Source organism: Astyanax mexicanus, chromosome 20 (genome assembly GCF_023375975.1).
Source record: "Astyanax mexicanus isolate ESR-SI-001 chromosome 20, AstMex3_surface, whole genome shotgun sequence".
Lineage (NCBI taxonomy): Eukaryota > Metazoa > Chordata > Actinopteri > Characiformes > Acestrorhamphidae > Astyanax > Astyanax mexicanus.
In genome coordinates this window covers 5,868,974-5,884,649 of record NC_064427.1, presented here as the reverse complement: position 1 = coordinate 5,884,649, position 15,676 = coordinate 5,868,974, and the positions used below count along the sequence as shown (strand labels likewise).

General features: G+C 38.2%; 1 protein-coding gene across 1 annotated transcript; it reads left to right on the top strand.

The window, feature by feature from the left end:
- The first annotated feature begins 290 nt into the window (after positions 1 to 290).
- On the top strand, positions 291 to 12,329 carry LOC103045231 (nuclear FMR1 interacting protein 2-like). The gene is made up of 4 exons (XM_007244751.4): positions 291 to 512; positions 3,939 to 5,606; positions 6,157 to 6,189; positions 6,362 to 12,329. The coding sequence occupies exons 2-4, from the start codon at positions 4,046 to 4,048 to the stop codon at positions 6,412 to 6,414; spliced, it is 1,647 nt and encodes a 548-aa protein (XP_007244813.3). The 5' UTR covers positions 291 to 512; positions 3,939 to 4,045; the 3' UTR covers positions 6,415 to 12,329.
- Positions 12,330 to 15,676: the final 3,347 nt, after the last annotated feature.

Genomic DNA, 15,676 nt, shown 5'->3' with positions numbered 1-15,676 from the left:
GGTTTACTTTGTACCTATTAATGATTTATGAGTTTGTCTTCTACTCGTGTACCTTTTTTAAAGTACAAGAAACTTTAAAAAGATGTGCTCCAATTTTTAAATGCCCCTATAACTCTATCCAATTTTTTAAAAAATAAAATAAGAATATTTCGCATGATATTAATCTTTAATAATTCCCATAATCCACTTGTATAGCTAGTTAAGAGTTTATGTAACACAGTAGCTGCCTGCTTTTGATAGTTTTAGCTCTGTCTTGACATCTGCTTGCACATTTCTGAAGTGAGCTGCTCGACCACACGGGGCACACAGCTTTAACTCCAGCAGCACATTCACTCACTCACTCAGCTCAATGGAGGAGCAGCCCGGAGATCCTCGGGCACACGAAAATACCCCCTCAGCGCCATGGACAAGAGGAGACACCGCCGGGCGAGACCATCCAGAGACATCTGAACAACAATGTTCATTGCAGCTGTGAGTTCAAGCTCCAGGAAACGCAGAAGGAGAAAAAACAGGTTCGTATCTCAAGCAGCGCTTTACTCCCAGTACCCTGCCTGCCTGCCTGCGCGAGCCGGTGTTCTGTCGATATATGCTACCCATCAAATATGTGCTTCCTTAAGGTACTGCGCATGCGCTGACGTACACTTTTAATTATTTATCTTGTTTGTTTTTTATAATAAAACTTGTTTGTGCATGAAACAACCTGGACTCACTGCCATTTTCACAAAAGTGTAGATACAAATCAATAATAATAAATACTACAGTTATTATTATTATTATTATTATTTTTTTTTTTTTTTATTATTATTTTTTTTTTTTTGTAATTCTAAGGCAGTTTGTACTGACCTCATTTTGTCATAACTTCCCCACGATACAGTGATTTATGCTATCCGAATATACTAACCTACATCTACTGGGACTTTTACTGGGAACGTGCTCTAATATAAAAGTTAGTGCTCCTTTGTTATTTTTAGTTATACACACTAGGGTAGCACAATTTGACAGGGTAGCACAACTCGACAGAACACCGGTCAGCTAGCGGGCTGGCTAGTTTGCTAACGCTCGGTTAGCTAAGTTAGCTTTCATGGAGGAAAAAGTTGATGAGTTCGCACAGACTGTGATTTATCCTTTACAACTCCCAAATATACAGTCTGATTTCTCTTTTAGCTCAAAGAAAACAGTGATTCAGGGTGGCTAAATCTAAACCGGCTGCTCTAAATTGCAGAAAACTAACTGTTATAGCTAAATTGACTAGCTTTGCTATATTTGTTTCGTTAACATTAAAGCTAGCTGGCTACACACAGATTTGACACGCTAGCTCCTGTAGCTTCAGGAGCTAGCTTAGCTAGCTAAGTTAGCATTAGCTGTCCAAAACTGTCAGAAAGGTCGTGTGCACGCTTCACGCTGCAGAAAAAATGACAGAAAACGATTTATAAACGAGCTCTTAAGTGCTTTCTGCGGGTTATTCGTGAATAAAAGGTTTATTTGTCGTTAGCCGTTCATTAGCTGGTTGTTTAGCAACGGCACTCGCGTCACCGGTTGCGCTGGAATCTTCTACTGGGGCAGTTTGAATCAGTTTAGGGAGCCGATTCTTTCGAAACGTTCGACTCAGTGATTCCTTCCTTCCTACGTTCTAGTGTTTTGGGGAGCATGTATCAGTGATGTTAAGCAAGAATAAAACTAATAAAAATACATAATACATAATGGAAAACCCCTAAAACTAACGTTACTTGTGCTTAAGTTATACTAAAAACGATGGCCATTAGTATGATTTAAATCATTGTTAATTATTCTGACTATTTTAAGATCTCTTAATATTGTGAACCAGTGCTTGAAGATACTTTTTTACAAGATACCTTTTCAGCAAAATTATAGAGCCATTGTGGTCCATCTAGGGGACACTTTAAACCAATTTGAGAACCAGTGGAGACAGTAGGCATAATTTCACTGTAATACTAACTGTGGCATACATAGATCTAGTTTGGCTATAGGTAGACCCATCATAATAATGATATTATAAACGTACTATGTGGTCATCTTATATGGATATTACCCATATTGTGTTTTTTTTTTTTTTTTCATTTAAGGTGAATGGCCTGATAGGGTATTATATTTTATATTACCATTTCAAACGTCTTACAGTTCTTAATTAACAGTAGCTTTCATTTATCATTATCAATCAGTAGAATAAAATTGTCTTAAAATGACAATCCATCATCCAAACAAATATAGTTATCAGGATTGGCTACCAAGAGTCTAAAAACACCATATTAGATTTTTGTTTTACATTTTTGATAGCTTGATTTAGTGTATCAGAAAACACCCAGTTTTCAACATATCAGAGTGTAAAGATATTTATGGTGTCAGAACATAGTTTCAATAATTGATTCCTTACATTCTAAACTGGTACACAGCCTAATATTTAACGTTTTTTAATTAAAAATGTACTTATTCAAAGTTTAAGCCTCCAGTCTATAAAACTGCGTGCTGCAAAACATCGATTCAGTTGTGACTTGTGACTCGGTTGGATTGATTCGTTAAAAAGAACCAGTTAAATGAACCGATTCTTTTAGGAGAGTCACACATCGCTAGTTTCCTGCCCGCCATGTTGGAGACAAAAGTCCCAAATGCTGCCGTGCCGACAAGTTTACTCATACATCTAACAGACGTAATCTTCCCTCCTGAGCGCTCACACTCCACAGTTTCTGTTCAGAGAGGTTTATGCGGGTATGAACTGGCGTGTAACTCGCATTTAACGTGTCATTCGGTCCGTGTCACTTGAATTGAAGCGGCGAATATAAGCTAACGTAAGCAAAAACCCCGCTTAGCTATAGCTGCTCTGAGGAAACTGTCACTTCAACAACTGACATTAAACACGTACTGCTGGACTTAATATATTATAGAGCTGTAAAGTAACTCAGTGGTGGATATTTTTATACATATTAGCGAAAGATACTTAGATTTTTAATCAGTATTTAGCTGTCCAAGGCTAAATTTCCTGCGTTTCTCCCTGCAGAGAGCAGCTAACTCAGCTCTGTCATGTTGGGCCTGCTCCACCTGGCAGAACCACTGTCTCTACATGTCTGATGACCTAATTATCGAGCTAACCTTTCATAAAACAACATCTCACTAATTATGTGCCTCATATAGCCAAATTATAAATTATCTTTTACTTTTCTAACAAAACGTACTAAAGAGAAACCTGTAAATTAGCAAGTTAGCTAACATGTTGTGCTAGCTGGCTACCTACCAGCAGTGACATTTACCTCAGCTAAGGCTAGGAGTGCTAGTTCTCTAGATAAGTGTTTTTTTTTTTCATGGTTTTTTTAAAATGCGTAAGCTATTGTGCCATTGTATGTTGCTTTTGTGTTTGTGTAGTATTTATGTTCAATATTGAGCAATACAATAATTATTCTGGTTGCCATTTGGTTTGCTTTTAGCTTGTTTTTTAGAAGAGTTATCATAAGAAGTTACCATAAGTTTATTCTGTACAGATAATACTTGGAACACTGTTTGGTTTCTTTTGATTAAACTGGAAAAAAAGAAAAGGGAGCAAAACAAACTATTTTTAAGCACATTTTAATATCATCTGAGGACATAATGCATGAAAAAATATATATCCTGCCTGACATTAGCTTAAATCAATATTTTACATACTTTTATATTTTTTTCTTCAGTTGAATTAGTTTTGTCAGCTAACGGCACACACAAGCAATATAAAGATGTTCCAGGAAGATTATATTTAGTCGTGTTTTGGCTCTGCCTCTTTGCCATATGACTCATTCACAGTCTTGGTGGATAACATCACATTTTGCTCTGTCATGTAGCCTTGGAAAGTTTCAAAGGTCACCTCATTGTACCCTCTTTTCAGAAGAAACAGATGCAGTGCTTTGCTTGTTAATAATTTCTGCTAACTTTCTGTTTGTCCTTGTGGATCTCAGGCAATGGTAATCTGAATTGCTTCAACCTGGGTGAGGAGAAGATATTGAGGATGACTCAACAAACATTCCATATCTCCTTGAAAACAATCAAGACAGGAATTTATTGAATGTCTGATGTGAGGACGAACTCCAGCAGTTACAACAACACTAGGCAGCAAGGACGTTTAACTGATCCTATTGACAGTATGGATGGAAATAATAAGACTGCTGGTTTACAGCATTGTGAGGTCAGAAGTTCGGAGGATCCAATGTTGTCTCTGAATGGAGAAGTTTCCCTCACAAATGGTTACTCAAGCAAGGCTGCTGCCGACAACGATGGCAGTGGTTCGGAAAGTGGATACACTACCCCTAGAAAGAGGAGAGCTAGACGCAGCAGCATGAAAGGTGCTGAAAATGTGAGTCGGGACAAAGAGAGGTCTCTGCAGCGGGGTATTATGTCTTATTCCAAGCAGGACCTGGAGACTTCAGGCCAAGAGGCTGCTGAAAAAATGGTGAACTCTAGGCCTAATTGCACAAGGACTTGCCTTAAAACAGAGGTGCACACAGGTGTTCGGCGAGCAGGCATTCAGGAGATGACCCCTATGGATGAGGTGCAGTGCAAAAACTCTGACGGTAGGCCCTCGGGCCCCATTAGTAAAAAGACTGATGACAAGGTCAGTAAAACCAAGCTCACCTCTTCAGTGACCTCAAAAGAGGACTTGTGGACTTTGTTCAAGCCTCCCCCAGTGTTTCCAGTCGATAACAGTAGTGCTAAAATAGTGCCGAAGATCAGTTATGCAAGCAAAGTTAAGGAAAACCTCAACAAAGCAGCGCAGGCCAGTGCAGAGGAAGATCTTGCTCAGGCATCTGTAAAGCTCTCCCAGGTGCCCATGTCTGCTGTAAAAATGGTCACATCTGCCAGCTTTACTAATGGCCCTGTTTCAGAAGAGCCTAATGGGTGCCCCTCTGAGGGAGCATTGTTCAACTCTGCTGCTAGCACAGCACCTTCTGCCTCTAATCCAGGGGAAGAGAATGTAGCGTCCAATCTGGACACCAGTTGTAGCTCCTCATATTGTCCCTCAGTTCCAGAGCCAAGAAAATCTAGTCTTTTTGTTTACCCACATAAACCTTTAAATATGCAAACTGTACTCCCTAGTGCCCGCCACATGGACACCCCTGCTGCTCAGACAAATCAAAAAGCCCTCGGAGACATCTTCCACAACCAGTGGGGTCTTTCCTTTATCAATGAGCCAAACGCAGGCCCAGAGGGAACAAGCTCTTCTCGGCCGACTGGAAGCGTGATCGAAGTGGGGGACATCACATTTCAGGGGGGAAGCCTTCCGTTTTTCCTCCAGCCAGGCTTGGATCCGGCCTGTGCTGTTTTTCTTCCACCCCCTCAGGAGGTGGAGAAAAGGACTAGTGGCACGGATGCTGATTTGAAAGCTTGCTCCCCTTCTCGCACTGCCAGTGAAGACTGTCCACAAGCTCAGCCAGTAAGTCAGGAAGAACGAAGAGTGGAGAACAGCAGTCCAGCGGTTTCTTGTAAGGATCTGGATACAGAGCGTGCAGTTACCCCAGTTGTTAGTGTGGGGGGTCCTCCCAAGGTCCAGAACTCAGTAAAATGCGACAACTGGACAAATAGCTGGGATTCGTTTGATCTGCGAGCTGCTGTATACTACCACACTAAAGGTAATATCATAACTTGTGTATTTATTCTTTAAGGGTCAGTTTCCCAGATTGGGTTTAAGCCTAGTTGTAGACTATTTTCCTTTTAATGGAAAATCTCCATTTAAAATGTGCAGTCCAAAACGAGGCTTAATTCCTTTCTGGGAAACTACCTCAGAGTGTTGACTGAATAGAAGACAAAAATGAAATTACTTTAATTCCCTTTTTGTACGATTCACCATGTTTCATTACTCTTATAAATACATTATTTACATATTAATTTTGTAAGCTGCTGAATCATTTATAGTGAGTAATACTTAATCACTATTTAGAGTTTTCTGCTTTATACATCGCTGTTGCCACAGATGGGCATATCAATCTCTGGACGTTAAGTGCCCACAGCTAAGAAATAGTGAGGAAAATATAACTATAAATTGAGATGGAGTTGCAGGCAAAGCAGAACTGCATTTTTAGTTTCCTGGAGGCACACTTACTAAGCTTGGGCAAAATTTAACGTGTATGTGAAAACCTTTTACTCCCTTTTAAAGCAATGTTTTTTGTGTGTGTGTTGCAGAATTCGAACATCTTGTCACTCTTCGAAAGCATGGTTAGTATTTTTCCTTTCTTTCTTTCTTTATTTCTTATAAAAGCATTCAGCTTTTAAAAAGTGCAATATTTGAAACCAGATTTGTGCCTCATTGTGTTGCTGAATGCTGTGACAGTTTAATATGCTGTATCATTGCCACACTTATAGTTACCTATTTTTATTTTGCTTCTAGATCCAAAAAGAGTGGTGTATTATGAGGAGGCCATGGATGGACCTGATCATTGAAGTGCTGAGTGCCAGTACTTAGTTTGCTCCACTTTGGGTGCTACAGACAGATCTGACTTAGATCTGGATGCTCTCTACTTGGAATCAAATCGGACCCTGCTACTTTTTATTGTTATTATTATTATTTTTTTGTCTAACCAGAAGAAAACAACTACGGAATATGTCCAGAACGGAACTGGTGTCAGAAGGGATGCTTATAATACTCACTAAACTTCGGACCTCTGCAGAGTTCTTCTGCACACGAGATTGCTAGAAGCTACACAGAGGCATTGGACTACATACAAACTGATGCACTATAGAGTTTGAGGGAAGTTCTGAGCACTATTTGTGTGACCGACAGGAGGTGTGGAGTGGACCTCCTGAGCCTTTCTGCTCTGTGCAACCCTACTATGAGAATAACAGTGGATGACTGTCATTTGGTTTCTTCCTGCATTCACATCAGATCTTGTACATCGACTCGTTTAAGAGTAGTGCAATGTATATGTACATTCATGACAAGTTTGATTACATCCTGAACAAAATGGAATTCTGACCTTCAGAAACAAAAACCATTGAAACGTAATCATGACACACAGGAAAAAAGAAATGGTTGAAGCCTAACCCTGTCAGTTTGGTTGGTAAAGATATGGAGTAATCTTAAGTATTTTAATTTGCTGGGAAAAGGCCCCACATATGCATTGCCTGACTTTTTATCTCTTTAAGTTCTCTATATATTTTTTTGTTTTTATTTTTCTTCATCTGGTTCAGCCCAGGAACAAAAACCTAATGAAATGATTTGATAAACCAGTCAGAAACACACTTTCTTAAAATGGCCTTTGTCCTGCAAGCTTGATGAAAGTTTCTGGACTGGGTTTTCAAATTGTCAAACAGTTCTTACTTTTGCATTTTTGTCATGTGTTTATTTCTGCAGAAGCCCACTATGCAGAAGTAATATTATTCACAGTATTATTAACTCCCAGCCAGTTAAAAGGTTTAGTAGAAAATGTACTAGAAAGGCATTTTGAGTCGTTCAAATTGGGGTTCTCACATCCTTCAGCAGTCTTTTAAACATTTTACTTGAAGTACACAGCAGGCTGTTGATGTGCTGAGAAAGTGGAAAAGGAATGACCTACTGGGAAATGGCTGTAACGAATAAGAGTGCTTAAGTTTTCCACAGGATTTGAGCATCTTACCACACTGACCAAGTTGAATTTTGACAGCAAGGAAATCTTTTCAACATTACAGCCCTCCAACATCAGTCTGACATTTGAAGTACTGTACCTGCCCTTTCTGTTACTCCGTGCAAGTTTCATGAAGTCATTCGACTGTAGTTTTAACCTTTAATATTTCTTTGCACATTTATGTTGTGAGAGCTAACGTTATTGCAGCCGACAGAAATTGCGGTTCTGACGGAAACTGTTCTAGGTTAGAAAACGGCAATAGCAGGCAGTCGCTGTCAGTAACCGGCTAGATTTGCAAAAGCCTCACCATCTACTGTGACATTTCATCAGCAAGGCCTTTCTATAGAGTACTATGGTACACTGTGTCTAGAGTTAGCATGGTATGATATTAAGCAAACACGAGTTTTATTAATCATCTTGGCCAGACAGACCAAAGATTGGGCCTCAGTATAGATGCTGATTTAGTCCTTTAACCATCTCTTAGGCTTGGTTCAAATAATCAACCTTCATTGCCAGAGGGGCATTGGTGATTTTTGATTTTATTTTATTTTAACCAGGCAGAGGTGTTTGGTTCATCATGTTAAGTAATAGCACTTTATGTAAACATATTATTTTAAGAAAAATGTCTACACCTATCTGAAACACTTAACAAGAGTTACTAACTCCTGCTTAGAATGGCTTTGGGCTGTTGTGCTTTTAAGTAAAACAATAGAATAACTCTTTACTCAGGTAGAATTGGGGAAGCCATTACAAAGCAGAATATGGTGCAAATGATCCTGGCTAGTGTTGTAGTTGTCTGTCGTTACTCTCCAGTTGTCTTCTTTCACTCTGTAGTCTGTATAAAGCCACATCCACAGTGCCGGCAACACTTTTCTGTCACTGCTGTTATAAATCCAGGCAGGGGACTGAAATGATGTGGGCATCGGTAACTAAACTGTGTTCTCCATACTGTCCTTCAAAAGAGCACATTTGTTTTGTTCTTTGGGCTTCGTTTTTTTATACCCCTTTATATGCAATAGCAGGAATCTGTTATGGGTGAGGTTCCTTTTCAGTACATGTATTGCTTTGCTGGGCACACAGCACAGTTTTTATTTGCACGGTGGGACGCTGGAAAGCTTTGACAAAATCAACACAGAATCCAAGTTGGGCACCTCCACGTTGGAAAGCGGGAATCCAATAACGAAACTGCTTTGTCTTGCCTCTTTCATGCAAGCAGTGGATTGGGTGTTTGCATGTTCTTGAGCAATGTGTGATAAGTTTGTTTTAGCCTGAGTACTCTGTATTTTCTTAATGCTTAGTTGAGAGTGTGTTTATTTCTGCTGTTTTGGGGGTTTTGGAGATTTTCTCACTAAGACTGGTTGATGTTTCGCAGGCAAAAATCCACTGATTGCCTAATAATTATGGTAGCCTTTATGGACTCTGGGTAATTATGGGTATAAACTGTGTTTTAATCTGCCTCTTGTTGCTCCTATGGGAACTAAATGTTTGTAGACTAGAGGCAATTCACATGTTTGATGCTTTGAAAGACTCAAGTTAGGTGAGAAAGGTGAGCAAGGCAATCTTTTGGTAAACATAGGCAAAAACTCTCGCCAAATAACTGCCCACTTTTATTTAATTTAAGTATCTAGAATAGTGTTATGCCATAATACATTTAATATTAATGTTATAGCAGTTCTGTTTAACTTGCATTTGTAATTTACAGTTTTCTTTTGTTTTAAAATCAAACTAGATTACAGCTAAATGCTAATTATCGAAAGAGGTTTCTTCCATTATTCAGAAATTCTGAACAAATCAGTATTTGAGCTGTGACTGTTATTCAGAGTGGGACTTGGTGTGAAATTTTTAGTTTAGATAAACGAGTCAGAATTGTTCACAGTGGTGGTGAGTGTGATTACGAGTTTACTGCATCTAAATGTTTCTACACAGATATTTCAATTAAAACTAATATTTTAAGGAGGTTGTAGCATAAAATATTTAAACAATTGCCCATTTATATTTGTTTGACATAGGGGTGATGGGAACTGGGGTTACATTATCAGAAATACCACTAATACAGATGTTTTATGTACTTTCCCAGGCCCAGTTTTTTTCTAATGCAGCTTAGTATTGACATTCTCACTGGTAAAGAGAGGGTTCATTGTGACGCAGCCATTTAAAAATAATTAGTGTGCTGGGATATGTGTGGGTTAACCCAATCCAGAATTACGTTTCTGTAATTGTATCATCATTAGTACATCTAAACAGTGTTTATGTGTATACAAATATAAATGATACTGTCTAACATCATTTTAACTCCAAAGGACCTTAACAGGAGAAGGAAAAGCTTGTTCACTTAATGGAAGTCAGTAGTGGTAAACATTTAATCCCAAGTAATTTTGGGGGCATTTCTATTAGTCCATTAATCATTACATTTACATACATTAAAATAACAACTGCCAGATACATATTTCTCTCAGAATGGCAAAAATAGAGGTATATACAGTGAACAATTCTGGCTTGGTTTCTATAGAAAGTTGCATTTCCCATCTAACCACTCTGAATGACAGTTTCCATCTTCTGCAAAGATATAGAAATATAAACAAATATATGTATAAAAATAATTTTAACTATATTTTCAAAGCACTTATTTCATTTTGCCAACACTTTACACAAAGATGCAGAAACTATGGTAGATGTGTTTAGATGAGTTGTTGATTAGTAGCTGAGTGTAGAAATGAATGAGGCTGTGAACTGGTGTGGAGATGAACGGTGATTAGTTTGGTGGAAACCTTGTGTGTGTGTGTGTGTGTATCCCCTGAAGATGTGCAATGGCATTCAGTACCTGTAAACCTACTCTTGTGCTGACGTGTCTTCTTAAGATATGCAAGGTCCCCTATAGGTGGTGAGACTCCTGTTGAACTGATATACAGGTGCCTGAACAAACACTTTCATTATTTAGATGATTTAATATCTTGGGATTTAAAATGATATATATATTGTCTATGATTACTTGCTTCAGAAATAATCAGTGCCATGTTTTTTGTTTGTTTTTTGTCGGTGAACAGTCTTCGTTCATTCTTTTTTTCTTTCTTTCTTTTTAATGCTGTTAAATGTTTTTTGGAATGATTTTTTTTTCTTCTTAAACTTTAAATAGCCAGGTAACATCTGTGTAAGGTGTCACTGCCTCTCCAGTGGCTCAGTATCGTAGTATCGATGTAATTTATAATTGTGTTGATTAACAGACGTGCCTAGCGGCATAGGGCTTATAGGCTTTAAGCTATAGGCTGAAATCGATTTTAAGATCTTTTTAGCGCTGAATTACTTTCCTATATCCATGTCAAATTAATTAATAATTCAACTGTATGTTTAATAAGCTGATGTCAGTTGTTTTGAATCATGCTTTATTTATTTAAAATGCACAACAGTAGAATTTCTAACTATTTTAATCTAGAAAATAATAATTGGGAGAGCTGAGATACCAGTTTTAGGTTTGGTTCTAAAGAAATAAAGTTTTGTTTAGCTGATTTTAGGTTAAGTTTTTGAGGGTTATTTGTTTGTTTTTCTTTTAAATCATGCTTGCCAGGATGGCTCTGGTTGAGTTGCTGTTAGCAGAGTTTACCATACAATAGCAGCTGCAGCATTTTAAATTCCTGCTCTTGTTTTTCGCCCACAGAAGGTGAACAGTGTTTTGTGAGTTGTGGCCTATTTGGTAAAGTAATAGGAGTTGCTGGGAGTTGCTAAAAGCTGGAATAGTATCTCGTTAGTAAGACCCGCCATGTACAAGAATTTCCTGGAGGCTAAAATTTCAGATAATAAAAATATTGGTTGATTGAATTTTATATATTTAAAAATGTAAGGTGTGAACCTTTCATTTTAGTTTAAATACTTTAAATACTGCTTATACTAATACTGATAAATGTCTGTTACCTTAAAATCAGACACCGTTGATTCTTTATTTGTCAAAGGTATGCCACACGCTTTCAGCAACATCCCAGTTGGTGGTATAACAGAGGCTGCAATGTGTGGACAGAGTAGGTGAGTGTGAAACAGAGCGAGTGCAGACACATACTGAACAACTAATGAATCCCTACAGTGCTGCTTCGAGGATGATTGTCGATGATTGTCTGTAATGGGGAAATGCTGGATCTATGTGTTTGGCTCTAACTTTGTCTTGTTGCTATTTGCTATTGGCTCGGCCTCCGGTTCGGGAAGGCTGTTAGACCTGAGATCTTCACTGTGTTGTGTATCCTCTTGCCACCCACTGAGGTCTCCTTCTGACTATAAGGTGTGTGTGTGTGTGTGTGCGCGCGCGCGTGTGCAAGAGAGAGAGACCGAAGTGGAGGATTCTCACTGTGCCGCTACACCGGATCAGGTGGCAGTGTAGTATTGTGTAAATAACACAGTGCCATGTCTACTGCCAAGCCTCCTATCTCCACACTCTGGCTTTGTCCATCATGTCACGTATAATCGAATCATTACGCGCGTTGCATTCGTGCCGATTTAATAATCAGTTTGCACAAACTACCCGTGGCGCCGCTGAATTTCTGAGGCCATGGCAACAAGTCACCTTTTTAATGGTTTTACAGGTAAAGAGTGTGTGCTGTAACTGAAATTGTGAACCTTCTTTGATGTCACAAATGCGTCACGTTCTAAATAAATGTTCTTTTGTTTCAGACAAGCATGAAGATGTCCATTTCAGCTTCCATAACAATGTAATAAATCAAACAAAAGTCAGTGTTTTCACAGCTTTCTGTCTCAATTAAACTGTTAAATTTATTTTAACGTTGAACGTTGCGTGTCTTAAACTCTGCTTGGTTTTTATTGACCCTCTTAATGGAAATAATTCAGAGGTTTATAAGCAGTTAGACTGTGGCAACTTTAAATGAGGACTTTCCATTATAAAAGTATTTGAGAGAATTTTCTTAATCCATGTTATTTTTTATTTACCTGCTTTTAAAGGTTTTTTATTAATTATTTGAACATGAGTAGTATATTTATAGTAAATATATTCCTGGTACACACAAAACCCTGTGGATTGAGAAATATTAAATACAACCTTGGAAACTTTCATTGTGTTGAAAATCAGTAGTGCCATACTAGCTAAAGGCAACATTTTATATATTTAATATAACCAAATTAAATGATAAAATATGTTTTAAAGAAATGCAGGAATTCTGGATTTTTTGTGCTCCAAAAAGCCCAGAAAACATAGATCAAATACTTTTACAATTTAAAATCGTATCATTAGTGGGTTTATCAAATTGTTTGTTAAATCAGGTTCGTATATTTGTGTCTTCTTAGAAGAAAAAAAAACTGAGGAGATGCAGCAGGTGGCGCTGTTTCCTGATCTTTCTGCAGCATGATTTGCCTTGCTGCAGACTTTTGTACATTTAAAAAGGGACACTTGCCTTTTTAGTTCTGAAGTACATGAGGTTTGTAAGTGACTCCTCAGAATTTGACTTTAGACACATGGCATATCCTTTATTTGTACTTCACGAAATTTGAGCGTGTCCTTTGTAACTGGAGTACAAATCACTTAAAGCCAATCTTTATCCCTCTCTGAGACGAGGTGTTCTTTCCACCTCTGCTGCAGCTCGCCGTTCTGAAATGCCTGAATTAGACAGCTCAGTGGAACGTCCTTTTGGAGATCATGTGTAATAGTCTGAAATAGCAGAGGGACAGATGGGCTCTGGTTACGCTATTTTTAGAGGCTGATGCAATACGCTTGCTCGGCTGATAGATGGCTGTAAGTGGGCTGTTTGGTTCCTGATCATGGGCTTTTGTTGTCTGTTTGTAAACCCCATCAGCTGCTTTTGTTGGTTGCTTTCAATGTGGCTAGAAAAAATAGAATAAATACACTAAAAGCGAATGACTGCCTCTTGACGGAGTGAGATCTACTTTTGCAGTGTTAAAAAGGGAAAAAAACCTAAATGCCACAAACACCCTGAAAGGGTCAGATCAACCTCTTCAGTTTCACCCTTAGTGGAGTAAAAGTTTTGGGCTTATTTGTAACCACGAGGAACATGTTATAACTAATATGACAAACTTTTCATATGTTTAAGAGATTTGGCGATCCATGATATATATGATACATGATGCAATAATACACACTTTGCCGAAGTATAACTCTGTTAACACCAAAACACAGCATTCTGCATATTTAAATAGTACATCTCTTATATAATGAACATAAGACAACCTCACTCTTCATGATAATTCACTGACTCAGCAAACTGCACTGGATTATGCTGTTTAAAATAGTAAAATACAGCCATTATGCTGCTTCCCTAATTGCTCCCTATTTTTTATTGCTCTACAATACTACTCTTTTGAATGCTGTTTTATATATATAAAAAAATCTGAAATCTTTTTTACATTTTGTGTAATAGATATAAAGTTATGAATATATTAATATTTACGATATGTTGCCAAGCTCAAGTCATAAACCTTTTAACTTAATCTAATGATATGATCTATCAAACCAGACCTATTCAAGGTACAAGGTAAGAGTTTTTTTTTTTATATAAAAGCAGCCTGATTAGCCTGTATTAAACATTGATTCTCTGTATTAAACATTGATTTGTGCTTTTGGCAGTGTGGGCAGTCCTGCTGGAAAATGAAATCCACATCTCCATAAACGTTGTGAGCAGTGGGAAGCATGAAGTGCTGTAAGATTTTGTGAGAAAACAAAACTGCACTGACTTTGGACTTGATATAACAGTGGAGCAACACCTTGCTGCACTGCCCACACTGCCAAAAGTACCATAATTATCATCAACAATGAAAGAAATAAAGGCTTAAAATAGATCACTCTGTGTGTAATACATCTATATAATATATGAAGTAAAGTAACATTTCAGTGAAACTCAAATTTGTTGCGATGCACTAGTATATAGAACAACTGCAGTTCTGCACACATGTACAGTATGTGAATTTAATGCCTTAAAAATTTAACTTTTTTTTGTACATTTTTTTATTTATTTTTTTTACACTTCCTTCTGTGCCTCCCCGGACTATATTTTTCCTGCAGGGTGTGTGTGTGGTTAGCTCTCTGCTCGCTGTATTTAATCCTGTGTGGGTCCTCATCCCTGCTCAGGGGAGCTGGTGTAATTACATGGGGCTGTAGCCACCACACTGCACCAGAAACATGCATGCAGTCAAACCACAACAAGGCCTTATTTTGGTGAACACATGAATACAGCCCAATCTGTGCTTAAATCCTTTTACGGTTTATCTAAAAACTTCTTACACAAGGTGGGCTCTGAGATTAGAGGATTTAGAGTATTGGCTTGTTTCTTGACACCATCATTCATGTTGGGTGGTTGGATTTCTAGGGTAAATAGTGATGAGGTGAAATATTTGAAGTTTTGCATTCTGGTCACTAAACTCTGTAACTCTCAGTAACTCTGACTTGAATTAAAGATTTATTAATTAAATATATAATATGCTGATTTCAACAATTAAGGCTATTTAAAGTCAGTTTCCATCTTTTCACTGCTTCTACTTTTCTGATGAGTTCTTTTTTATACTTGAACATTGCTGTGTGAATTTCATTGAATTCAGCCACATGAATGCATCACTTAGGGCAGGTACTGATGCTGGCTGATTAGTTCTTTCACTCTAGCTAATCCCAAAGGTACTGAAGGGAGCTCCATCACTCCAGCGAACACAGTTTCACTGCTCCAGTCGATCCCTGTGCCGTGGGGTTTTGTACCACTTTACTTAATGCTTGCAATAGGCCGAAGTGACCTTAGGCTCATGTCCAGCTGCTGTAAAGACTTAGGACATGTCCCATGACTTTTGGCATGTACTATGGAAGCTCATGAACGCAGCACTGGCCCTAGATTGTGGAGATACATGCAATTCTGGCCAGAGTCACTTGTCTGTTCACACTGACAGTTCTAACCAAACACTGTCAATTACAATGATTACAAAGCACTGCACTGTAAACTGTGGGTGGTAATGCCTTCTATGATGTATCTTTGGTACACACGTGACACTGAGGCTCAAGCAATGTAAATGTCTGAATGTCCCTTTCATATGAATCCATTATCAGTGCTTGCTCCAGCTTCACACAAAATTCACACTGACTTGTCATGAGCATGTTGGCAGAAATATCACCT